The 27,117-nt window shown below is 38.1% G+C and overlaps 2 protein-coding genes across 6 annotated transcripts in view; one reads left to right on the top strand and one right to left on the bottom strand.

Annotated features, from left to right (window-relative positions):
- The window catches only part of ST3GAL4 (ST3 beta-galactoside alpha-2,3-sialyltransferase 4), a 1,054,305-nt gene that overhangs the window by 364,345 nt on the left and 662,843 nt on the right, over positions 1-27,117 (bottom strand). The gene's annotated exons all lie outside the window — the stretch shown is intronic.
- CDON (cell adhesion associated, oncogene regulated) overlaps positions 1-27,117 on the top strand; it is a 99,142-nt gene that overhangs the window by 58,782 nt on the left and 13,243 nt on the right. For all 5 annotated transcript variants that reach the window (XM_021063103.2, XM_021063106.2, XM_084976560.1 and 2 more), the window contains 8 exons: positions 664-792; positions 5,293-5,496; positions 7,174-7,355; positions 8,115-8,220; positions 12,070-12,192; positions 15,273-15,494; positions 17,013-17,263; positions 19,916-19,995. In XM_021063103.2, the coding sequence (XP_020918762.2) occupies positions 664-792; positions 5,293-5,496; positions 7,174-7,355; positions 8,115-8,220; positions 12,070-12,192; positions 15,273-15,494; positions 17,013-17,263; positions 19,916-19,995 (1,297 nt within the window). The remainder of the gene's footprint in view (positions 1-663; positions 793-5,292; positions 5,497-7,173; positions 7,356-8,114; positions 8,221-12,069; positions 12,193-15,272; positions 15,495-17,012; positions 17,264-19,915; positions 19,996-27,117) is intronic.

Raw genomic sequence — 27,117 nt, 5'->3', positions numbered from 1 at the left:
CTGTTTTTAAAATGGCACAATATTTTTAAAAAGGGTCTGATGATTGAGAAGAAACTGTTAGCTTTTGAAAAAGACCATTTCATCCATTTACTGAGTCTGAAAAATGATGAGTATTTCTTATTTGAAATGTATTTTGAGTTTGTTTCCATATTTAGTCCTTAGTTGTTTGTAGAGTCTGACCTACAAATACTGAATAATAAGCATGTATTTCAGTTTTAAAATAAGCACCCCATTTCGCTCTTGCCTCTTGAAATTTTAATATTTAACATGACAGTTTTCCCATGAAGAAACTTAACAGAAGCTCTTTAGTAATGAATTTTATGTTTCAGAATTAAAAAATGTGTACAGTAAAAAGAAAAACGGATGAATAGTTTGAAAACATTTAGTCGTTTGGCTTTTTCACTTGTGTCGTTTTTTTCTATGTGTAAATTAAAGCTAGCTTGATGGAGAAAGAACATGTTTTTAGTTATAGGAACTAGAAAAAGACAAAATAATTTTGAAGTTAATTCCTCAGATTAGTGAAGTAATGGCAATATAGGTTTTAAATTTCGACACTGTAAAAGATAAATTAATGTATTTATATCTATATGCCAGTTGCCTTTCATAGTGTCTTTTCTTACTTTACATATATATAGGAGCTTATATGTTTTTTAACCTTTCCAGAGAAAACAACATCATCTAAAAACACCCAGGTGTCCTCTCCACCTGTGGGCATCCCCAAGCGCCCTGTAGTTTCAGAAGCTGCAGACAATTTTGGAGTGGTACTCACGGATTCCTCCAGGCATAGTGGAGGTAAAGAGAAGACTCTTCATTTATTCATTTTGTTGCTTTTCAATTGTAACTGACCTATTTCAGATTATTTGGGGCGGGATTGGAGTGGAACAGGGTGTTGGTTTACTCTTCAGGTTGCATCCTACCAAATAGATCTTTTAGCTCCTGTTTCAACCATTGTTTTTAAAAAATGTCCTATATTCAGATCTTGGTAGCCCAGAATCATGATTGGTATTTAAGGTAATAAATTCAGCTTCAAAATGCTTCAATACTAAGTTTTAATAACTCACAAGAAGGATTTTTTTGTCTCCTCTCTGGCAAGGAAACCAAACTTATATTTGAATTCTCAAAATGTGACTTTTTAAAAAATGATGTGTCAAAATGTATGCTGGTACCTATAGTAAGATTTAGGTTTTTTAATTGAATGATTACATGTCATACTCACCTTTAGATCTTGTAGATCTAACAGTTTTTAGATGTCTTAGGAATAAAATTTTCCAAAGACTTCTTTTTAGTATTTAATCACACATAAGTTCTACTGTTACAACGTAATGTGCCTTTTGTGATCTAGAGAAGGCTTAAATTTTTATTGCTGAGCTCTAAGAATTTTCAAGCTTCTCTTCCCTATTTTTTAAAAAATTTATTTTATGCAGGTATGGTTGATTTACAATGTTGTGTTAATTTCTGCTGTATAGCAAAGGGATTCAATTATACATATATATTCTTTTTCATATTCTTTTCCATTATGGTTAATTACAGGATATTGAATATAGTTCCCTGTGTTATACAGGAAAATCTTGTTTATTCATCCTCTATGTTGTAGTTTGCTCTCTTCCCTATTTTTATAGTCTTCCATGAATTGGTCTCAGACAAAAGCAAGTCATAACATTCGATTGCTCCTCTGGAGTGCCTCTGCTTTTCCAATATCATGAGCTGCTTTTTCTTGAATCCTTTTACCTCTGAGGAACATTTCAGCTACTTTAAGCAGATGACCTATATGACTGTCAACTTCATATGCATAAAACTGACATTTGAAAAACAAAAACCTTGAGACTTAACACACTACTAGAGCGACAGAGATAAAATAAATCTTATCTTTGAAGAGGCTGGCAGTATAGTAGACAACCAATAACAATATTGGTTCGGGAACATAGATACATTAACCTATAACAATGATTTTGATCCCACCCTTGGTGTTATGGGATCACAAGAGAAATATCTAAATCACTCACTTTATGTAAAGGAGGCCCAGTAGTGATAAGAGAGGTTACCCTAAACCTCAGAGACAAGAATGTAATAGTTGGATGAAGAAACAGGAAAAGGGGTTCTAAGCAGAGACACCCCACCCCCCACCCCCCATGCAGAGACAGATGAATGACATGTTCTTTTTCATTTAGAGATGAGACATTTTATTTAGTGTGACAAGTTCCTGTGGGGGATGCTGCCACAGGTGGGGGAGGCAGGAAGGTGTCTTGTGTGTTGTACTTAAACATTTAATCTTTCCCTCAAAGCTATAAAGAAGCCTGAAGGACTTTAGAGATGGGAAAGGAAGGGTGGCAAAAGGTGAGGCTTAGAAATAAAGGTAGTTGACAGTGAATGGAGAAGGACACTGATGACAGATTAAGGGAATTGAATCAACATTGAATGAGAGGGAAAGACATGGTGACTTGGGCTTGGCTGACTTGGACCATTTACCAAGAATTTTTAGGTGAAGGTAATGGCTTCAGTTCTGGAAATCATGAGGTTGGAGTTACCAAGCAGAGATAACCATAAAGAAGTGATTTATTTAATCCTCACAACAACCCTGTGGGGGTGGTAGCATAGCTATTTTACAAATCAGGAAACTGAGACTCAAGAAGGTTAGGCTGAAGTTCCCATCATGGCCCAGTGGAAACGAATCTGACTAGGAACCATGAGGTTTCAGGTTTGATCCCTGACCCCGCTCAGTGGGTTAAGGATCTGGTGTTGCTGTGAGCTGTGGTGTAGGTCGCAGACTCAGCTTGAATCTGGTGTTGCTGTGGCTGTGGTGTAGGCTGGCAGCTACAGCTCTGATTAGACCCCTAGCCTGGGAACCTCCATATGCCGTGGGGGGGCCCTAAAAAGACAAAAGAGAAAAAAAAAAAAAAAAAGGTTAGGCCGCTTGCCTAAAATCATCTAGGAAGTGGTGGAATTGCTATTTACATTCACATATTTAAACTCCAAGTGCAGTATTCTTTATCTCTTAACAACTGTTTGCTGTTTAGATATTGATGACATTCTTCTCTGTGAAAATGTTTCCCTAATAACCTTCTTTTTTGGTTTGATCTGTGGTATTCTTTGATGAGTTTTAATCTCATGTGAATCAACAAAGCAAGTTGTTTGGTTATCTGGTATTAAAAAAGAGATTCACTAACAGTTCTATTCATTCTGTTTCCATTGCTTTCTAACTTGAAAGGAATACAGTAAGTATCATGCAGAGTTTCCTGCTTTGAATGCATTCGTCTTTTTATCCATTAAGAAATTTTTTTAATTTATATTTTATTAGGGTATAGTCGATGTATAGTATTGAGTCAGTTTCTGCTGTATAGCATAGTGACCCAGTCATGTATACACACACACACACACACACACACACACACACACTCTTTTTATCATATTAGCTTCCATTATGATCTATTCCAAGAGACTGGATATAGTTCCCTCTGGTATACAACAGGACCTAGCAATTTGTTTTTAAAATGCCACAAGGAGTTCCTGTTGTGGTGCCGCAGAAACACATCTGACTAGGAACCATTGGGTTGCAGTTCAATCCCTGACCTTGCTCAGTGGATTGGGGATCTGGTGTTGCCATGAGCTGTGGTGTATATAGGTCGCAGATGTGTCTTGGACCTGGTATGGCTGTGGCTGTGGCCAGAAGCAACAGCTCCAATTAGACACCTAGCCTGGGAACCTCTATTTGTAGCTGGTGTGTCCCTAAAAGGACAAAAGCCAAAAAAAAAAAAAAAAAAAAAAAAAAAAAAAAAAAAAAAAAAGCCACGATATTCTCCATACATTTACTAGATGCAATATTATCTTGTGCTTGTATATTTGTATTCACGTTGAAGAGGTGGCTGAGACAGAGGGGTGTTGCTTGAAGCCAGACACAGGCTGGACAGAAACAGGGCACCCTGGGTAATTTACCAAAGTTACATGACCATGGCCCAGAGGTGGTCCTCTTTGTTCCAGCTCTAGATACATGATTGTTAGAATGACAAAAGATAATTGGTCTCTTGAGAACCAGCTCACACTTACAAAATACATAGGTGATTAATATAAACCAGAATGGCAGTTCACTGCCTTGTGATGTAACTGTCATACAGACCTGATGGTTTCCATCAGCATCTTTTCCTTGTAGGGACCAAGTGGGAAGCCATTTAGAACCGCAAGATTGTTTAGGCAGGGAGAAGTATTAGGTGCACAGTTTAAATGGCTAAAGAACTTACTCCTGATGGGTTCCAGCTACTAAAAAATCTAGACTGTCTCATTGGTGGGCTAGAACCGCCCCTTCTCTCGACAGTGCTAACTGAAAACTTGCCAGTGTTAGCTCTCTGCTCACTTTTTCTGCAAGTTCTTGTGGATGGTCACATGTTCATCTGTTTCCTGATAACACTTCTCTTTGTTTAACTACATATCTGGTCGTCCTGCTTTGGTCCTGAGAGATGTTCCCTCCTCTGTTTTTATTTTAATCAGTATTGATTTTATTGGCTAAATGTTATCTCTCTTTATTGCTGGCAGTCTCTTTTTTTGAGCATTCCTGTGGCCTGGATATGTGTTAATAGACTTCAATAGGGAGTTCCCATTGTGGCTCAGTGGGTTAAGAACATGACTAGTATCCAAGAGGATGCCATTTCAATCCCTGGTCTCGCTCTGTGGGTTAAGGATCCAGCGTTGCTGCAGGCTGTGGTATAGGTTGCAGATGCGATGTGGATCTGGCCTTGCTGTGGTGTAGGCCAGCAGCTGCAGCTCCAATTAGACCCCTAGCCTGGGAACTTCCATAGGCCTTGGATGGCGCTCTAAAAAGAAAAAGAATTAAAAAAAAAAAAAAGGCTCCAATAGTAATAGCTAATAAAATCATCTGCATATCATTTGCTGAATGTGTTTTCTGTAGCTTAGATGGATAAAGAAAAAACATTTCAATAAGATAAAACATGATTTTGAAAACTTACTGAATTATAACCACGGTCAGACTTGCAGCAGCAAGTAATAATTACTTATACACTGTTTTAGCCGGAAACACAAAATAGCATGGTCACAATTATCATATTCATTCAGTTTCAGCTTTCAGAACTAATTATCAAATTTACAAATTATTTTACTTTTCCATGTATTCCATTGCCCATTAGCTTCTCACAGAGGACAGGAAGATAGTCATAATATTATTAACTCTGGCGAGAAGTTTGGTGAAGAGCATTTAATAAGATGATGTTTGGAATTTTTCCCTTTTGGTTTGTTACTCTTGTCTCTGATGCTGCCAATTATTGAAATGAATGTTTCCATGTTCAGTTCCAGAGGCACCAGATCGACCGACTATCTCCACTGCATCAGAGACGTCTGTCTATGTCACTTGGATTCCCCGGGCAAATGGGGGCTCGCCAATCACAGCCTTCAAAGTCGAATATAAACGGATGAGGACAAGCGATTGGCTGGTGGCAGCTGAAGATATCCCTCCTTCTAAACTTTCTGTGGAAGTTCGTAGTTTAGAGCCAGGTGGTGATATTCACACATTTCCTTTTTTAACCATCAGTGCTGACTGTAGATGCATATTTTTAATAATCTTATATTCTTTTAATTGTTAAAGTAATGTATGCTGAGAATTCCCTGGTGGTCTAGAAGTTAGGACTGGGTGCTTTTGTCATTGTGGCCCAGGTTCAATCCCTGGTCTGGAAATTGAGATCCCATATCAAGCTGCTGCATGCTGTAGCAAAAAAAAAAAAAAAAAAAAAAAAAAAAAAAAAAAAATTAGCACTTATTGTATAAAAATTTGAAAATATACAGAAGAGAGTAAGTCATCTGAAACCCACTTATCCAGAGATAACCATTGTTTACCTTTTGGTGTATTTCTTTCTAGTCTTTTTTCTATTTTTAATTCAACTCAAGATTATGCCATAAATATTGTCTTCTGACCTTTTTTTCCCATGTTATATCATATGCATTTTCCAATATCATGAACAATTCTATAGTAACTCAGTTTTTATTAACTATGTATCTACCATATAAGTACCATGATTTACTTAACCCTCCTTTATTTCTGGGCTTTAATTATTTCTAACTGCAAATAAGCAGAGCAGTGTTGTGGTGACATCTATGTGTGTATTTTGCTATGAATGATATTTTAAGATGAAAATTGCTCATTTATAGGTCTGATGATGAATCTCAGCATGATTAGACCCACTGCTTTGTTTTATGGAAAGGAGACAACACTTAGCACCTCTTTGTTCTGTAGGTCTTGTTTCAGCAGCAGGGGCACTCTCCCAGCTCCCCAGGATTTTGAGACTATATGAAAGACCTTAAACTGAAAAAGAGAAAGGCAGTTATCAAAAGTCAGCTTCCTTTACTTTTATTTGTTTGGGTTTCATGATCATTTTAGTTTATGGACTTTTCAATGTACTTCAGTAGCAAATAGCTGTGTTTGTCTGAACAGGTAACATGAGGAGCCCAGAATGTGTAGGCACAGTTGGGAAAATGTGGCAGCTTTAAATGTGGGTGAAGCTAAGTAACAGTTTGTAGACAGAAAACAGTCTTCAGAAGCACAGTTATATTTAAGCTTTTTAGGAAACTTACTTTAGGAGTCTAATTTATTCTTTAGATTTAGATTTTCAGAAACTCACAATCTCTAGAGGTTTTTTTTTTTTTTTTAAGTTCTTAATATCTAATCCAAACAGATACCTTCTGTTGTGGCTTCATTCTGCTCCCTCTTATCCTATTATTAGTGGGATCAGAGTGACATCTGCCATCAGCCACATGGCGCCTCCTCACAGATGTAGTCACCGTATTAAACTTTGCTTCGGTTGTTTCTTTTAAAGGGAAAAGACCCTAGTTTTGAGCACAGACACACCAGCCAGTCCTGTATTTGAGGGGCGTGACTCAAAATAGGAGTAAAGTACTCTTTGTCTTCCTCTCCCTGCCCCTTCCACCACAAAAATCATCAGTCTCTCTCCTGTGACTCCCAATAAGGTCTTGGGGTTTTGAGCACACGCACTGAACAGCCACTCCCAGTGGACAGGGGTTGGCAAGAGGGTTGAAATCTATTTCCTATATAGGCTTCAGAAGAAGTAGTTATTGTAGACAGATACATAAGGGCAGTTGTCATATTTTGAATATTGTTCCTGCAGTTGTCTTATGACAGCTTTTTAAAAATTCTGTTTTTATTTCCCCCCTCAAAAGGATCAACATACAAATTTAGAGTCATTGCCATCAACCATTATGGTGAGAGTTTTCGGAGTTCGGCATCTCGTCCTTATCAAGTGGCTGGGTTCCCCAGTCGTTTTTCTAACCGTCCGATAACTGGACCTCACATTGCATACACAGAAGCGGTCAGTGACACTCAGATCATGCTGAAGTGGACGGTGAGTAAACCATCTCTAGTGAGAAAACTTTTTATTTTTTAAATTTTTTTTAAGGGCCCAATCCACAGCATATGGAGGTTCCCAGGCTAGGAGTCAAATTGGAGCTGTAGCTGCTGGCCTACACCACAGCCACGGCAATGTGGGATCCGAGCTGCATCTGCAGCCTACATCACAGCTCACAGCAATGCTAGATCCTTAACCCACTGAGTAAGGCCAGGGATTGAACCTGCATCCTCATGGATGCTAGTCAGATTTATTTCCGCTGAGCCTCAACAGGAACTCCATCTAGTGAGAAAAGTTTCTGATTTGGCAACGTGTGAATTTAATATTCTCGTGACATGATACTATGAACAGCAAATTTTCAAACTTTATTAAGGGGGAAATTGAAGGACACAGATAATTTGTGTAAAAGCACATATTATATGAGGGACAGGGTTAAAAATAAAATGATTATCTCCTCAGCTCTCATCCAAGTGTTAACTTAATCACCATTTCGTGTTTTATTCATTTTGAATCCAATGTACTTTTGTGTTTCTGAACCTGGTGAAATGTATTGCTTTATTTTTGTTTAGCCCTGCAGTAAGCTGAAATGCTCTTAATACGTTTGAATACGTTTAAATTAAATGTAAAATGGCCGTCAAGAATGTTTGCAGAATGAAGCTTAAAAAATATTGCTGCACAGATATATAAATCTTAATGGATATGAAAGTTACATACATATATTTTTATCTTTGACAAGTCTTTGCTTCTATTTTTTAGTACATCCCATCAAGTAACAATAATACCCCCATTCAAGGATTTTACATCTATTACCGGCCAACAGATAGTGACAATGACAGTGATTACAAGAGGGATGTTGTGGAAGGTAAGTTCCATTGACAGGCTAGAGTCCTAATAAAGGAGTTTTGGAGGGAGAGGTTTTAAAATATTATGAAAAACATTCTCCCAGGTGAAGATAGAGTAAAAAATGAAATGATATGTGTACTAGTACTTTGAACTTTTCCCAAAGAAAGTAATTTTTCCAATTTAATATATTTGACCCTTAAAGAATGTGGGGGTTAGTACTTATGTAACTTATAGTGGGCCCTCCATGTCCACGGTCCCTCTGCAGCTTCAGATTCAACCCACCATGGACTCTGTAGCACTGTAGTACTTACGACCGAATGTCTGTGTATAAGTGGACCCACACTGTTCAAGAGTCAGCTGTGTATAGGATATCTTACACTTTGGTTATAGAAACAGTTACAGAAATAGTTCCTCCGAAAAAAATTTTTCTTTTCTGTTTTGTTTAAATGAATAGTGACTTGAACATACACATCAATCATAGCGCCTAGCTAAAAAAAGAGCATCTCAGGGAGTTCCCGTTGTGGCTTAGTGGCTAATGAACCCAATTGGGAACCATGAGGTTGTGAGTTCGATTCCTGGCCTCGCTCAGTGGGTTAGGGATCCGGCGTTGCCGTGAGCTGTGGTATAGGTCGAGGATGTGGCTCAGATCCCCACTTGCTGTGGCTGTGGCATAGGCCGGCAGCTGTAGCTCCGATTGGACCCCTAGCCTGGGAACCTCCATATGCTGCGGGAGTGGCCCTAGAAAAGGCAAAAAGACCAAAAAAAAAAAAAAAAAAAAAAATGCCTCTCAGTCAACAGTTCCATTGAAGATTGAAATTGAAGTCGTGCTAGAAGTATCACATCTCTCTTTTTTTTTTTTTTTTTTTTTGTCTTTTTGCCTTTTCTAGGGCTGCTCCTGTGGCATATGGAGATTCCCAGGCTAGGGGTCTAATTGGAGATGTAGCCGCCAGTCTATGCCAGAGCCACAGCAACGAGGGATCCGAGCCGTATCTACGGCCTACACCACAGCTCACAGCAACACCGGATCCTTAACCCACTGAGTGAGGTCAGGGATCAAACCTGCAACCTCATGATTCCTAGTCAGATTCGTTAACCACTGAGCCACAATGGGAACTCCAGAAAGATCACATCTTGACCCTGTTACCCTTGTTTAGAGATGCTGAGAAGTTGGAATATATGTAGAGAAAAAATTGAACCGAGAGTATGGAAAGTGTTGAAACTATCTTTTTTTTTTTTTTCCTGTCTTTTTAGGGCCACATTCGAGGCATATGGAAGTTCTACTCTAGGGGTCGAATCGGAGCTGTAGCTGTTGGTCTACACCACAGCCACAGCAACATGGGATCCTAGCCACATCTGCAACTTACACCACAGCTCATGACAACACCGGATCCTTAACCCACTGAGTGAGGCCAGGGATCGAACCTGCGTCTTCATGGATACTATCAGGTTCATTACCCCTGAGCCGCAGTAGGAACTCCCAGATTTGTATTTTTAAAATCTTTTGAGAGAGGCTATGCTTTTGTTCGAAAAGGCAAATGTAAATAAAATGAACATCTCTCTCTGTCTCTTCTCTGTATCACTCTCCCCCACCCTTCCTAGTTCTACTATAGAAATGATAAACAGTTTCTAAACTCTATTCTCCAGTTAAATCTTTGAACTTTGACACACTTGCATGATGTGACTGTTGAGGGTCGAACTAGGAAATTACTCGAAGGGAACTTTTGTGTTCAGTTGTAGTGTCTGGGAAAGTGAGCATTGCTTGTGGTTCACAGAGAACTTGTTTATGAACATAATAGATGGAGCAGTTAGATGTTTAAGTGGGCTTCACTGTGCTGTGTAATTTGCTTATGCCTTATTTTCAAGTTTATGCACTTGAAATTCTTTTTGTGGCAGTTGGAAACTATCGACTTGTTCTCCCAAACCAAGGAACAGAAGGATTTATCCTTTGTACGTATAGTTTTCTTTAAAAGTCAAGTTTTAGATTATTTATTTATATTGACTCAAAATTGTTTAAGTTTTGAGATGGATTGTTAAAGAATACAGTAAGAGAAGAACAGTTATTTTGTTATCTTATATTCTGAATTAAGTTCCACACTTATATAAACTATGTGTTTCCAATATACCATTTCAAGATGAGTATTTTAATCTTATCAATTGAGTTTCCGGTAAGTCAAAGTATCAGTCATTCTGATCTTTAAGCCTATGTTTTGATTTTTTACCTTTTCAAAAATATTATTGGAGAAAAAAAAAAACTGCCTGCTAAGCAAAGGGATATGCTGTTTGGTTGATTTTAAACCTAATACTGCATTTAGATGTCTTATTCATCGAAAAGCCATGAAAACTTTATCTCTGTGGATATTTCTTATAATTGGAGTAATTACCATAATAATGAAATATTAATCTAACAAGACATGTATTGCTTTAGTTATTTTCTCTTATTAGTAACATATCAGAAGCTTAGTTTAATTCCTTTTCACTAGTGCTATGAGAGGAAAACTTCAAGTCTAGTGTTGTAATTATTTAAGTAAATGTTGATAGGTGAGTGGAGGACCGGGCCAGGAAAGACATCAAGACAGAGAAAAAAAGTAGAGGTCTTTTAGAAAGTTTTTTTGCAATTTGGAAATAGGTCTGTTGCCATCTCAAGTAGATTTTGAGTCATTTCTTTTAGAAATGACTTAATAAATGGGGCATAGAATTCTTCACTTCTTGAGTCTTTCATAGTCCCTTGATACTAAAACAAGCTGATTCTCTTATAAATTATTGGTCTGTATGAATGAGGGCGGGGCTTTATATTTGTGGCCTGGAAAGGGCTAGGCTTCCAGATTGAGATGTTTTTGTCTTTGTTGAGTTAGGAGGGATCCTGGAGCTGTTGGTTCTGCCAGCCAAGTAGATTTGACTTGTGTGTGTGTGTGTGTGTGGTTTGGCATTGTTTTTCTTCCTCTGCCTTTAATTGATTCTTAAATCAGTCGGTGGTATAGTTGAGTTTCTAAGAAACAGTGGAAACAGTTTGAAGAGGTATTTCTAAGAAGGATTAAAGATGTTTGAAGAGTTCATTGAATCTGGCAGAAGTGTCCCTGTTTATTCAGGTTTGTCACAGGTCCATAGAAGAAAAAATGGAGAGTGATTTATCCTGGAGTGTTCAGTCTAGAAGGGCTTCTAAATGAAATGCTGGCCGTGTGCCATGGGTTAACAGAGTCATTCTGTTAGAGATACTTGTGTGGTTTGGAGACCCTGATTCAAAAAGAAAGAAAGAGTGAGAGCAGTAGCCAAGAGTTTCCCATTGTAGACTTTGCTTTTGGACTGTTCTGGAATTCAAGCATTCATGTATATGTTAGTTCATGTCACACCCATAAAATTGGAATGGAGAGTTTTGCTAGGGCCTCTCTTGTAAAGTGGTCACTTTTTCTGGGTAAGGTGACATTTTCTGATTTCATTCATGGTCTTGCTTTTTGGTGGGTGGACAGAGTGGATTGACTAGCTGGGCTGAAATAGAGAATTAAGAGGACTTGAGGGGTTTTTTTTCACTTATGATTCAAATTAACATGTATTTTATGAAAGACTTAGCACTTACTTGTAAGAAAACAAAATACGACTAGCCATAGACTGATATAACTTTAATTCATTTTATCTGTTTTGTCATTTTTTTCCATGCCATTTAATAGAAATGCTATTTATCTGTTGTGCATAACTAAAATATCTATATGAAGTATATTTTTATTACACACACTGACCATACCATGCAGTGATGGCTGCTGCTCCAACATCATTTTGAAATTACTAAATGATTATACTATTGTTTAGGTTGTGGGGTATGGAAACTATTAAGTTGTGGGGTATGTAAAGCTTATCTTTTATTTTCACCTTCTAGGTTCAAAGCAGTGGCACATGATCGGCCACCTGCAACCAGAAACCTCCTATGATATTAAAATGCAGTGCTTCAATGAAGGAGGAGAGAGCGAGTTTAGTAATGTGATGATCTGTGAAACAAAAGGTAGGAAGGGGTGAGAATTAGAGCTTTCTCCCTGGACAGAAGAGAATTCTGAACTCTGGATTATTCCTCCTGACTATTGACATATTTATTTCTGCTTTGGACCATTTTTTAGGCTCATCTATTTAGACTGTACCAACAGTCTAGCCTTGTGTTGGCTAGAGAACTCATCCTAAAAATAGTTTTCATAAGCATTAATCATGTTAATTAATTTGTGTGACTCTGAGTGATTCGCTTCCCTGGTTTTTCCTCCATGAAGGAATAGAAATATTTGCTAATTTCCAAGATTGCCGTGAGAATTAGAATCCTTAAAAAAAAAAAAAAAGTGTAAGAGTTTTAAGGAAAAGAGCCACATATGTTTAAAGTGGTTTCTTGAATGGCAGATCTGTACAATACCACCTACTTAAACAGAATTAGTCAATAAAGTGGAATTTTCAGCTCTGCCTACATACATAGATTAACTGTCAAATGTTACCATCTTTGAAAACAGAAAATACCACACTTGAGTAATAGAAACAGCTCCAGTGAAAGTGAGGCTCAGAAAGTTTGAATTATAAAGCTTTTGTTTCATTGTTTAATTCTTTCTTCTGCAATACCCACATGTTAAATTCACATTTTTGTTTTTGGCCCTCCTGGTGGCATAATGGAAATTCCCAGGCCAGGGATTGAACCTGCGCCAGAGCAGTGACCTGAGTTGCTGTGGTGACAATGCCAGATCCTTAACTTGCTATGCCATAGGGAACTCCTAAATTCACATTTAAACATACATACACACAGCCCTGTTGACTTACCTTAAATTTCATTTGTCGAGCATATATTTTGAGTACCTTTTTGTACTGAACACTATTAATGAGCATTTCTTACTTTATCCAGAGTGCCATGACACTTGGAGCAAAATTAAATAAAAATGAAATTTATCGTCTCTCATCCTAAGACATTTAAGAATCTAGCCAGGCAGAATGTAAAACACAGACAGCAATATGTTTACTGGTTGTTTTTAGTAGTTTTATAGTATAGTCATTAATTGACTTTGCTAGGGAATAATAGGTTCTATGTACAGACTTTCAGATCAATGAAACACAAAAAAACTTCTTTAAAATGTAAATTGTTGGAGTTCCTGTTGTGGCTCAGTGGGTTAAGAACCTGACTAGTATCCATAAGGATGCAGATTTGATCTCTAGCGTCACTCAGTGGGTTAAGGACCTGGCATTGCTGCATGGGTCACAGATGCAGCTTGGATCTGGTATTGCTGTGGCTGTGGCATAGACTGGCAGCTGCAGCTCCGATTCGACCCCTAGCCTGGGAACTTCCATATGCTGCAGGTGCAGCCATACAAAGAAAAAAATAAAGTCAGGTAAGGGGATATTAAAAAAATAATAATAAAATTAAAATGTAAACTGTTCATGTAATGTCTTTGTAAAACGTATTCCACAATTCCCAACCTCTTTAAGTAGAACATATGATACATGGTGTTGCCTTTTAAAGAAATGATGGACGGATCTTGTGAAAAGCAATGGCCTTATCTTTAGTCATTCAGTCAGGGTTTCAGGAATGACACAGGTGTTGGAGGCCAGCCACTTTCCCCCACCCTTAAAGATCATGAAGTGTCATGATTGTTCTTTAGTTCTTGCTTTCTCTTAGTGTTTTTTCATCTTACTTTGCCCATTTCATGCTCCTTGCTCTCTCTTCTTACTGACATTAATAGACTGTCTCACTCACCAGCCACCGCATAAGTTTTTAAGTTCAGCAAGAGGTTGGCAACTGCTCCTGGCGCTTGGTAGAATTATGAATTAATTAAGAGTAAATAAAGAGTGAATAAACCTGAAGAACTTCCCTCTGAGTAACCATGGATTTAATGTATGATCTGTTACATTCATTTTGCCTCAGAAACTTGTTTGTTGTCTTTGGAATTGGCAGGACCTTAGCATTATCTAATCCAACATACCACCCAAAGTAGAAATTTCCTTTAGAGCCTCTGCCAGGTATTCTTGCAGCTTTCAGTGATGGAGAGCTCTTTCCTTTGAAAGGCGGCGTCTCCTTGACTGATTTCCAGCCCTGTTCTGGGTAGCTGAAGTTCCTAGAAAATGAAACCCCCAATATAATGTTTGTTGAAGTAGATTTGTAAAAAGACCACTCTGTTCCTGAAAGTTGTTAGGCACCATAACAGGAAATATAGTATAATAACTAATAACAATAACAAAATTGATTGAACACTGCCCTGTGCCAGACTCTATGCTGAGAGCTTTATATGCATTAATTCATTTATTCTTCATTACAACTTTAGGATGAAACTGTTACTATTAGCTCCATTTCCACATGCAGAAACTGGTTCATGGAAGTTAAAGTCCTATAGCTGAGATTAAGTGTTGGAACAGGGTAGAAACCTAGGCAGTGTCTAGAACCAGGCCATCAATCACTATGCTCTGTTGCTTTTCCAGGACCTTTAAAACATTCAGAGCCTGTTATTTGGGGACAGAGAAAATGAGGTTTGAGTCCACCTGTTTTTAGCTTTTGTTATTGCCATTATGCAGAATATCAGTGAATTAGGTGGAAGTACTGCATTTATGTGGACTCCAAATATTTTGGTGGTGGAATGCTTAATATTCTGCATGAGGTTTTTGGAATTGTATATAATTGTTCTAATAGTCCAAAGTCATATCTTCTAATGTGATTCACATGCTAGAGGCATGAAATATGTAATTGTGAGTTTCATTTGGCTCAAGGCATGTCAGATAGAAAGGTGTTTTTGTCCCATCCCTAAGTTGGAATACTTTTATCTCCACTCTTTGGGAGTTGTCTGCAAGTACAATTGAGCAGATAATCATATAGCAGTTTGGGTTTAGACCAAGTGCATATGTTTCTCTGATCTTATGGTTTCTCTAGAATTTTGTGGCCTAAAACCTTGGCACATTTGATTTTTAAACTTTTCAGCCCTCTCTGTGACTCATTGGTGGTCAGATCATCTCAATAACAAGCATAAACAGACTGGCTTGCATTCCTAACCAGACCTCCTTCGGAGAGTAAACCATTTCACAGAGTCTGCCTTCACTCTGACATCATGTTTTCCTTTATATTTCAACTAGTAAAACGGGTTCCTGGAGCTTCTGAGTACCCTGTCAAAGACTTGAGCACCCCTCCAAATTCTTCGGGGAGTGGAGGAAATGTTGGACCCGCGACTAGCCCCGCCAGAAGCAGCGACATGCTGTATTTGATCGTTGGCTGTGTGCTGGGTGTCATGGTGCTCATTCTCATGACTTTCATTGCGATGTGCCTCTGGAAGAACCGCCAGCAGAATACCATACAGAGTAAGCCATTCATCCGTGTCTCCCTCTCTTTTTCTAAAGATGGGTAGAAAAATATTGTTGGAACAAATATTTATTTCTAACACGTTTGTGCCTTAGTGTTGTGGTAGAAAACACATTCGATGCTCTTCATTCAGCAGAGGTGACTTTCAGACAGTACTAGCTGTCAGCCAGAGTAAGTGGAGCATCACATTCAATTGCCCAGGAGAAATAAACAACAAAGCCAAAACTAAGCAGGTCTCCAAGTAAATAGCTGACTTAATGCTGGGAAACCCTGACTATGTTGGACCACCAGAGAGGATGAGTACTTGCAGCATGAGCTTTGGAACTGCTGCAGGAACCCCTTCGTACTGGTTCACATCTGGACGAGGGATGGAAAAGCCACGACGGAAAGGAAGGTAGTGAAGGCTTTTCTCAGTTGCTGTCACTGGATGCCACAAATGAAGATAATGCTGAGGGTCCTGACTTAGTACTTAATGTACCAGAACCACTCCAGGGTGGTGTTGTTCCCCACCCCCCGCCAAATGTGTCCAGTAGTAGGAGTATTTGGGCTGCCAGTGTTGGTGCCATATTAGAACAAATGTCCTGGAACACTTTTCCTTTTTCTTTCCCTGTTTCTCTTGCCCTTCATTCAAAAGATACTCACCGCTGTCTCCTCTGTGCCCCACACTGTGGTGGACAGTGCAGATGTGGTGATTCTCCATGTAGGTTAGCAAAGAAGAGAAGCAGGCATATTGATGGTAACACACCCATGTAGGCATAGGGCGGACACCTCATCCAGCCTTGGAGCTGCCAATCAAAGCTCTGACAGCAAATCCTGGGCAGTTTAGATAATATACTCTCTAAGGGGTGTTTCACTTTTTCTAAGTATATCTGGGAGGTATGCCTCTGGAAATCAGATATTTGAGGGAGCTGTTGAAATGCTTTTACTCAAAGGAAAGGAATTAATTATAATTAGCCTTTTGCCTTTAGTGCCTCACAACTTCCATCTTGGCTCTAATAACCAGGGAGCTATGTGAATAGTGAATGTTTCTCTGACCCCATCCTTTTACATAAAAGTGGTGTTTATTGCTTTTTGAAATATCCTACCTAAAGTTAGCCTCTTGATGGTGTTTTATACAATTTCTTTCAGCACTTTGAAGCATAGATAGGGGAATTGAAGTACTTTTCCTTAGTGTAGCTGTTACTTTGATAGTTTCACATTGCACAATTATTAATTCTCTTTTGAGTAATTTCTCTCTGATTAATTTCTTTTCCCATTAAAAGAGTCAGTTATAATTAACTCATAGTTCCTGGTTTCCTCCAAACTATAAAGGAAATAGCAGCAATAACTTGATTAAAGCGTCTCCCTCAAGGAGGCTTTACCTGAACATTTTAAAAATATTTTGTTTTAGTATATTTGTAGTTTATTGGAATTTAATTAACAAAACTTTCTAAGCAAGAGGAAGAGTTGTCCTTTTCATTATCTTACTTTTTTTTTTTTTCTTTTGCTTTTTTGCTTTCTTTGTTCTTTCTCAACAGAATATGACCCACCAGGTTATCTCTACCAAAGGTCAGATGTTAATGGGCAGATGGTGGAATATACAACTCTGCCCGGTACCAACCGGATAAATGGAAACGTCCATGGAAGCTTCAGCAATGGCTGCTCCCATCTCCACCATAAGATTCCCAGTGGAGTCACTGGGAGCCTCAATGGAGGGCTGTACTCTGGGCACACGAGCTCTCTAACCAGGACACGTGTGGATTTCGAACATCCTCGTCACCTAGTGAATGTAAGAGACCTACTTATAAATCAGAGCCTCCCTGTGCCCCATGGTGGCAGGTTACAAGAGCAGGGTCAGCACATGTGGCTTTTCTCAGTACAGAAACCTCACAGGTTCACTGGAATGGAAGTATATCACCGACCATCCCCTGACCCAGAGTAATCTTGGGAAGCTTTCTATTATCAGGCAGTATTTATAGTCATCATTTTGACTTTGTATTTTAAAATTACTTAGCACTGAAAATGCAGTACCATTAATGAACAGACTGGAAGTTCTTCTTGAGATGAAGTGGAAATACCACTGGGTATGGATTAGACCAAATATTCTAAATTTGATTTTTAGAGCAAAGTCTGAAAGCTCATATGCTTAGAGGAGTCAGGCAGATCCTGAAATTGAGTGAAGCAAGTTGGGGGATGGGGCAAAAGCGGTGGAGGTACAGGGGAGCACATCACTGTCCTAGGAAGTATCCTTGCTTCAGCTCCTGTGGTCTGAGTGCAGGGCTCAGGGCCCTGTGTGGCCAGGTCTTCTGGTTTCTCACATCTGTAGGTCGAGGGGAAATTGCCACATTTTTTACATGTTGGCAACTAATTCCAGTTTTAGAAAGCATTGCTTGGGCCACACACAGCATGTCAGCAGGCCACCAGATTGTTGCTTCTCATCTATTGCTAGTTTTTTGGTTTATTTTGTCTAATACGTGTTTTTGTTGTTGCCTGTAAGATTTCTGCCTTTTACAGTGTTAGTGTTCTCTAGCCACAGGAGTGATAAACCTTTAAAACTACATTATTTCAGGGATAACTAGCTGATAGAGTTTAGTTTTTGAAATAAGAATAGAATGACTAGCATGTTTTAAATTTGTGCTGATTAAAAAGCTTCCCTGCATTAGGAAGTTTGATTTCTTAGATTGTTTGGATATGCATCCACATTATTTTTCAGTCAAACACGTGTGTCTAGTTGGTCAAATGAAGCACTCATTTATTTAAGTTTTTGTCATTTTCCGGTTGTAGATAAATTTGCTTGTTGCACAATGTGCTAAAGTTTGAAGAAGTTTAGAGTTTTTTATCTTCAACTTCAATAAAGATTTATTAAAATATTACCTTTGGAAAACAAAACTGTAATATATATTTGTATCTTAAAGCTAGAAATCAAATGGCTTTCCTGTGACCTAGCTTTAGTACGTCATAGAAAAAATATTTAATTTGCGTTAGTGCATCTCATTACCAAAAGAGAATAATGATTTCATTATTTTGTGTGGAAAGACATGGCTTATATATAATCAGACTTTCTAAACGGTTTTTTGTCACCATTCCTAGTCCAAACGGCTAACATTGTCCAGGAAACTGAAGGAGAGAGCATTAAAATTTGAATAGCACATGCTATTTCCATAAGAAGAAAAAAAAAATAAGGCTGATGTTTGCTTTAGTATTTGAACACAGTACCTGTGTTTTTGAACAATGAGTTGCTATTTAAATAATCGTTGCCCCACTAGGTGTACAGTTTTAGAGGTGTTCATCTGTGATCTTAACTCATTAGTTTTCTTACTCTTCTGTTGGGTAGAAATAGGGAAATAAAAAAAAATGCTGTTGGTCGTAAAAATCATTGAATTCACTTTAATATGCTTAGTGGTTCAAATAAATAAATTCCCCTATAGGTTGTTAACTTCATTTTCTGAAACTTTGGAGTTTATCCTCTTGGACTGACTATAGCATAGGAGTATTCCTTCTCTCACTTTTTTTTTTAAATTCCTGTTGCTAGTTTGAGAGAATGTTGAGAGAAATTTTCAGTTCTTTTGGTTTGCTTGGATTCTGGCTGTTGTTAGGAGATGAATGGAAATGGAAAGTATTCTGGGAAAAACAATTGCTTGAACTTTTCCTAACCTTGAAGGCCTGTTCTGGTTTTGGGTGCAGTGTGACAGCCTCCCCCACCCTTATCAAATTCAGTTCTGCTGTTTTTCTTCTGAAAGCAGAATTTTGACTCTAACTAATTTTGAAGAATTCTTGCCATTGTATATGTCAAGTGAACATTTTACAATGAGGTATGTGTTAATCTGGGCATTTTTCTTAATTGCTTGGCAGTTTCCGCCAAAAGCAACATCAAAATATTAATACTCCCCTCCAAGTCATTGCTGGCTGAGAATCTGCTCCATCTGGAAAAATATAACATGTTTTAAGACTTCGTGTAGTCAAGTGAACAGACCTAATCGAAAATAGTTACAGGAAAATGAAGATGGGTTTATCTTGTGACATCATTCAAGCAGATTTCCACCCTCTTTCTCCAACTGGCATCACATAAAATTTTTCCATGACTGCTAGGAAAGTGAAAATGAATAGAAGGTTGTAACATATAGTATATTTTGGGCCCACTAAATTTGAAGCACCAAAAGAAAATGACTAAATCTCTCCCTTCATTTGCCTCTTTCCAGTACAAAAATACGTGCAAAAAACATGGCAATTTTTGGAGAAAAATTCTAATATTGTACAGAACTCATTTGTGAATATGAGGTAAAAGTGATAAGCATAAGAACATGGCTCGGGGGGTGGTTAAAACATGTAGCTTTTCTTGTTGGCACAGCCTTTGCATTTGAGATGATTTGGCTTCTGGTCTGTGGCACCTTCAGCTCTCTTTTTTTTTTTTTCTTTTTCCCTGTACTTCCTTCCTGACAAGGGTGGTGGCATGTACACAGCGGTACCTCAGACTGACCCACTGGAGTGCATCAACTGCCGAAATTGTCGCAACAACAATAGGTATGTGGATGTGTATTTGCCCAGGTGGTGGGGAATAGGTATATGGCTCCTTTTGTTATTTTCCCTTCAGCAAAGGAAGTTCCTGAACTTTTACCAAAGATATAAATTTTAGAGTATGGCATCTTAAGTTGAAGGCCCGATCTTAATTTGCCCCAGCTTTACAATTTTTACATTTCTGTGCTTTGGTTTCTTTAGATATATTGACAGTATTGAAGACTTTATTTTTGATGTTGTTGAAATCTTTAATTTAGCCTCATTCTCAGCATACAGACTTTGTCTTTTCTCACCTATTCCATTTTCAATAGAACTTTCTCTTCTCTACTGTGTGATATTTTCTACCCTACATTATGGATGAGAGCATGTTTGAATGTTAGGGGAAAAACCCTATGTATAGACTAATGTTGTTTTTTTTTTTCATAGTAGCATTATTGAACTTTCCTTAGCAGATTTTCCAATTTTTTTAAAGGGCAGTCATTAAATCCTTAAGATAATTAAGTAGCAAAATTTTGCTTTTTTTTTAATGTTGGGCTTTTTAAAAAAATTTGAGTAAGATGTACTCACAGTAGCTCAAATGAGATTGAAATGCGTCAAGTAACATGTACATTTCAATTTTGACAGACTATTCAGAAAGCTTTCATGCTACTTCTCTATGTGTTAATCCTGAAGGATTATCACATATTTTGTTGTATTAAAGTTGTGTCTGTCAGAAATCTCAGTTCGTTCTTTTACAGAATGATAGTATTTGATTACATAGTCTCAAAAATCCTTCCCAGCTCCCAAACTCTGCAATTTAAAAATCATGTCATAGTTAGTACATAAAATACCTGGAGTATGGATTGGAGTTTGGATATTTCATTATTGAAATTGGATTTGACTCATACTTTTAAAATGAATTATGAAGTTAAAAGCTGCATCTGGGAGTTATCAAAACCAGAACTTGAAGAAAGACCCGGTCAGCCACTGAGTTAAAAGTACATTGTTTCATCATGTGTTTTGAGAGTTGCAGAGCAAAAGCTGTAAAGAGTCTTGGAGATTTTTAAAAATCATTTACTTGACACATCTTAGAGTTTCTGTATTAGCAGGAGCCATCTGCCTATTTTGTGTAGTAAGAGTTGCTTGTTACATTTTAAAATTCTGTATGACCCTAGTTAAATTATAAGATGCTTATGACAGTGAAGCCACATTTTTGTCCTGAGCTTGGCAAAGGCTTTATCACAACTTGTTAGGAACATGCTAAAGAATTGATAAAGATGGTTCATATGCATAGTTAGTAATCAGATGGACTTAAAACACACAGTATTGCCTAAATCCAGAATGTGTTTTCCTTGTGGTGCTTGCAGCCATCAGCAGATGTGCTTCAGCTTAGATGTTAGAATGATGTAATTAGAGGGCTTAAGGTCTAAGAAAGTAGACATAGACTTTATCGCTGCTTAAATCTGTAACTTTTGTTATATAATCTCTCTGAGGTTATTTCATTATCTGAAAAAAAGGAGAATTGTCTAGGTAATATAAAATTGCTCCTGACGTACTCTGATTATAGACTTTGGTAATTTGCTGCCAATCTTTATGATGAGGTATCGTATCCTTGTACCAAAAATACTTCCCACTTCCTTAAAAAACTGGAATGACCTCTACCATTTTGCATTCTTGGCCATGTGTGTGTGTGTGTGTGTGTGTGTGTGTGTGTTGGGAGGATATTTGGGGGTTTTATTATACTTTTTTTTTTCCTTTAGGACAATTGACAATTCTGTTTGTATTGATTTTCAAGTTAATGACTTCTTACATTTTCATGTTTGGGGGCTTTGCTTTTATCTGGGTACATAGGTGAGTTCTCTACAGCCTGGAAAAAACAGGTTCTGTTTCTCCTTGACTTAAATCTTCCTACATGAGAGTCCACCTGTTTAAGGCCAACCTTTACTTACCTGCATTGCCTCCAAAATTAGCCAAGAGGCTCATCTGACTTCCAGGAGCCCTTATGTGATTTTGATAAATATCAATAAGTACCTACTTTTAACTCTGGAAAACTGGTATCATTAAATCTAAAGCTTCTAATTTTTTTAACTTTGAAATTGAAAACAGGTATCTCCGTTCAAGATCCCAAGATGGCAAAATTGGTAATAAGTTTCTAATGCGGAGAGGTAGATGATATATCATTTACTCCACAAATATGCACAATGTTTGTTAATTTACACTTTTAGAATATCAGTGTAATCGCTAAGCATAAATATGCATTTCCTAATGCCAACTGAAAAGAGTGTGTACACAAAAAAAGAGGCATAATTTCAGTTAAGGTTTATGAGGGCTATCAAGTGGGCATTTTAGAGTTTTTGGCTGTTCAGTCAAAAGAAACATCTACTGGGGGAGGCCCCTGGTGGTCTAGTGGTTCAGACTCAGTGCTTTCACCACTGCGTCCTGGGTTTGATCCCTAGTTTGGGAACTGAGATCCCACATCAAGCTGCTACATGCCACAGCCAAAAGAAAGAAAAACATTCACAGAGCATTAGCCAGGCAGAAGGAATCACAAGTCAAGGAAGGAGGAAGGATAATATTTACCTGAGGGTAAAGAGTCTAGTTCAGTGATTATCAAACTCATTCCAACGAGCTTGAGGGATTTTTTTTTTCTTTTCTTTAAGGGCCGCACCTGAGGCCTGTGGAAGTTCCCAGACTAGGGGTCAAATTGGAGCTTTAGCTGCTGGCCTACATACCAACGTGGGATCTGAACCATGTCTGTGACCTACAGCAAGTGAGATCCTTAGCCCACTGAGCAAGGCCAGGGATCAAACCCGCATCCTAATGGATACTAGTTGGATTTATTACCTCTGAGCCATGACAGGAACTCTCGGGTTCAAGGGATGTTGCTGCTGCTAGTCCTGGGACCATGCTTTGAGAACCACTGTCATAACTTGGCTGGAGAAATAAAATGCAAGTCGAAAGTGGCGGGGTATAAAACTGGAAAACCAGACTGAGTTTATAGTAGTTTATTTAATCAACATTTATTGAGTGCCTGCCATGTACTAGGTACTGGCCCAAGCTCTCCCTCCAGAGAGCCTGCAGTTAATAGTATTTCATAGACAGAGCTTAAAGTATAATGAGTTGAGTTTGAAGCATATTGAATCTCGTAGTTTTCTATTTAAGGAATTAAAAAAAATCCGTATTGTTTCTGTAAAACAAAATATAGGAGGGATGTGAGATTTATGTTAATCAGAAAGAGGGGATATGTTGAGAAACACTGGGCTTAGTGTGGTTCTTTTGAGGACTTTTGAGAAAGGGAGTCATCTGTGCAGTGATGTGTTTAGGCTGGTTAATGGTAGTAATTAGTACATGGGTGGGATTGGAAGAGGAGACCAGTGTGACTACTTGTGTAATGAAGGCCTTTGCCTTCGTGCAAGGAATGAGGGGAGAAAGAAAGAGATGAGTGAGACTTCAGAGCTGTTGGAATCTTTAGAACTTGGCCATTGACTGATAAGGATCTAGAAAAGAAGGAAGGTTCAGAATGAATAAGAAGTTTCAAACATGAGTGACTTGGTAGTTTTCATGATGATAGTCCTAGAAATAAGAAACTTCATAAAATGATATATTGAGGAAAGATGATGAATTTGGTTTGGGCCTTTTAGAGTTTCAAGCGCCAGTTAGATATCTAAGTCAAGGAGACAGATGAAAATGCTGGTCTTGTTTTCAGGGGATAGATTGGGACAATGATCTATATATTTCCGAGTCATTTGTATCAAAGTGATAGAACTTAAAAATGGATGAGGAGTTCCAATTGTGGCTCAGCAGATTAAGAACCTAACTCAGTCTCTGTGAGGATGTAGGCTCAATCCCTGGCCCTGCTCTGTGGGTTAAGGATCCCACGTTGCCACCAGCTACAGTGTATGTAGCAGAGGCGGCCTGGATCTGGAGCTGCCATGACTGTGGTGTAGGCCTCAGCTGCAGTGCTCGATCCCTGGCCAGGGAACTTTATATACTGCAGGTATAGCCGTAAAAAGAAAAAAAGTGTGGGGGGATTACCAAGGGGGGGAATGGCCTTGGCAGATTGATTGTTTTTATATATTTAATTTTTAAGGTATTTATTTGCTTTATTTCTTAAGTGTTTAAAGTGATTAGATATTCTTTTTATAATCCTCTTTCATTATTTTTTGCTTACTGCCTTGATCTTTAAAGAGATGAGAAAAGGGATATGATAAAATCAGGAGAGAGAAAAGGAAAGAAGATTCATCCATTTATTTATCCATTCAGCAAACATTTGTTGAAGGTCTTAGTGGGCCAAGCACCACCCTGGGTTCTGAGGATACAGTGACCAAAACAAAACAGTAAGCAAAATAAGCATTGTCCCTGCCTTCACTGAGCTTATAGTTTGGTGGGGAGAGATACCTTTTTAAAAATGATATTTATATAGATCAGTGAAACAAAATAGAAAGCCCAGAAATAAACCCACACACCTATGGTGAATTAATCTACAACAAAGGAGGTGAGAATATACAATAGAAAAAAGACAGTTTCTTCAAGAAGTGGTGCTGGGAACCTGGACAGCTACATGCAAAAGAATGAAATTAGAACACTTTCTGATACCATACACAAAAATAAACTCAAAATGTATTAAAGACCTAAATGTAAGGCCAGACACTATAAAACTCTTAGAGGAAAACCAAAAACTCTTTGACATAAATCGTAGCAATATCTTTTTGGATCCACTGCCTAGAATAATGAGCATAAAAACAAAAATAAACAAATGGGACCTAATTAAACTTAAAAGTTTTGCACAGCAAAGGAAACCATAAAAAAAAAAAAAAAAGACAACCCATGGAATGGGAGAAAATCTTTGCAAATAAAGTGACCAATAAGGGATTAATCTCCAAAATATATGAGCATCTCATACAGCTTTATATGAGAAAAACAAAAAACCCAGTCAAAAACTAGTCAGAAGATCTAAATAGACATTTCTACAAAGAAGACAGATGGCTGAAAAGCACATGAAAAGATGCTCAACCTCACTAATTATTAGAGAAATGCAAATCAAAACTACAGTGAGGTACCACCTCACATCAGTCAGAATGGCCATCATCAAAAAGTCTACAAATAACAAATGCTGGAGAGAGTGTGGAAAAAAGGGAATCCTCCTACACTGTTGGTGGGAATGTAAATTTGTGCAACCACTATGGAGAACAATGTGGAGATTCCTTAAAAAACTAAAAATAGAACTATGATATGATCAAACAGTTCCACTCCTGGAGAAAACCATAATTTGAAAACATGTCCCAATTTCTTGGGTTAGAACATGATGGAAGATCATATGAAAAAAAGAATGTGTATGTGTGTGTGTGTGTGTGTGTGTGTGTGTGTGTGTGTGTGTGTGTGTGTGTGTGTGAGACTGGGTCACTTCGCTGCACAGCAGGAATTGAAGGAACATTATAAATCAACTACACTTAAAAAAAAATTTTTTTTTAAAGAAAAGATATGTGCACCCCAGTGTACGTTGCAGCACTATTTAGACACCAGTAGTACCTCATCAAACTCAAGTTGACCCAGGGCAGCTCTGTTGCTCCACAGATGCCCAGGAACTGACAAGGCCTTTCCATGTGGAACCTTCCCTGCACTGTATCTTGCCACTCTATAGATTGTCTCTTCTCTGCCTTCTTGGGTTGAAACTAGAATGTATTTCTTAGAGTGGGCTTTTAAGCAGCAAGTCATTGCCAACCTTAGGCCCCTTTTATCATTTCTCTCTTTTAGTAATAACTGGAGAGAAAACTTTGCCTTTGTTATCTAGGCTGGCATATTGATGTAAAAATTTGAGGACAGGTAAGAGGGGAGCATGTACTCTGCACCCACGTTTTTTTTGGTTCTAGGGCTTTTGTGGCATTTGTAGAGGACTGCCTGCCTCACTGTGTTCAGTCCATTTGAACCCTTTTCAGATTGAAGAATAGCTTGTAATGTCTAAGTGTGAGCAGCTGGAAAGGAGCATACTTAATGTGGCTTTTCAGGGAGCCGGTTCTCTACATGAAAGACTCAACTGAGAAGTCCTATTCATGGGCATTTTAAGAGTTAAACAGATTTTAATCAAATAAATCTAAAGCTTTCTACCCTTCTCCTCTCCTCAATTCAAAAAGCAGTAGTGCAGTTCTGGATATGTAATCAAATGGGGTTTGTCAGTTGCTTGGCTAGTTTAATGGGAAGGGATTGACATTAAACCTGGTCTTTTTACCATTGGTCTTGATAATTTGTAAAAGAGCAGAGAGGACACTGATGAAATTCACAGACGAACGAACTGAGAAGTCCCATCAGGAAGGAACAAAAAATTAACTTTAAGTGTCCTAGAGAGATTGGAAATGGGCAGGAAGTAGCTAAGTAAAAATCAGCTTGGAAAAATGTATATAATCCATCTGGGAAAAAAAGTATGAGCTATGCATGGCCGATAGTCAAGAGGAGAAATAAAGCTATTGGGAATAGTGCTTTAGAAAACATAGATGTTACAAATGACCTCCAAGTTTTTATATAATGATCACCTTATAAGTCTCTGTGTTACTGGGTTCGGGCTGCTCTTTCACCAACTTGAAACCTTCCACTGATGTCAGATATACTCAGATAAAAATAGTAAGTAGAGATGACTATGAAAACATTTCACTATAGTAGCAGCTCTTTCAGGACTAGGGTTTGGTCTACCCAAGTCATTTTGTTAAATATGAAAACAACTTGTCTGGAACACCTAAACTCATCCTCCAGCAGGTTAATTTGTTATGATTCAACCCACCTCCTATCCCTGAATACTGAGCTATTCAGAACTAGGCATAAAACCAACGAAAAGAAACACACAAAGCCTAAGAGGTGGATTCTCTCCTATCTGTGGTCATCTGCCCGATTCCCTAAGGGGAAAAAAAATTCAAAAGCACTGTCTCATTTCTTTAATTGATCAGTACCTTCCTTTTTGAGGAAGTTACATATCTCCTGCTTTTGAGATGGGAGACTGGAGCCTGTTGTCAGGGAGTCAAGTGGTTGGTCTTCTCTTTGTAAGATTGTGTGTGTGCATGTGAGCTTGCCATGTTCAGTAATGTACTCGGTCATTTACAGTCACCCAAAATGTACTATCGCCTATTGTGGGACAGTCACCAACAATCTAATTCCCAAAAG

The sequence above is a fragment of the Sus scrofa genome, chromosome 9 (assembly GCF_054392235.1).
Source record: "Sus scrofa isolate SSC_HxYL_T2T_F1_AM1 chromosome 9, Sscrofa_HxYL_maternal_Yorkshire_Landrace_v2.0, whole genome shotgun sequence".
Lineage (NCBI taxonomy): Eukaryota > Metazoa > Chordata > Mammalia > Artiodactyla > Suidae > Sus > Sus scrofa.
This window is presented reverse-complemented; position numbering and strand designations above follow the sequence as displayed.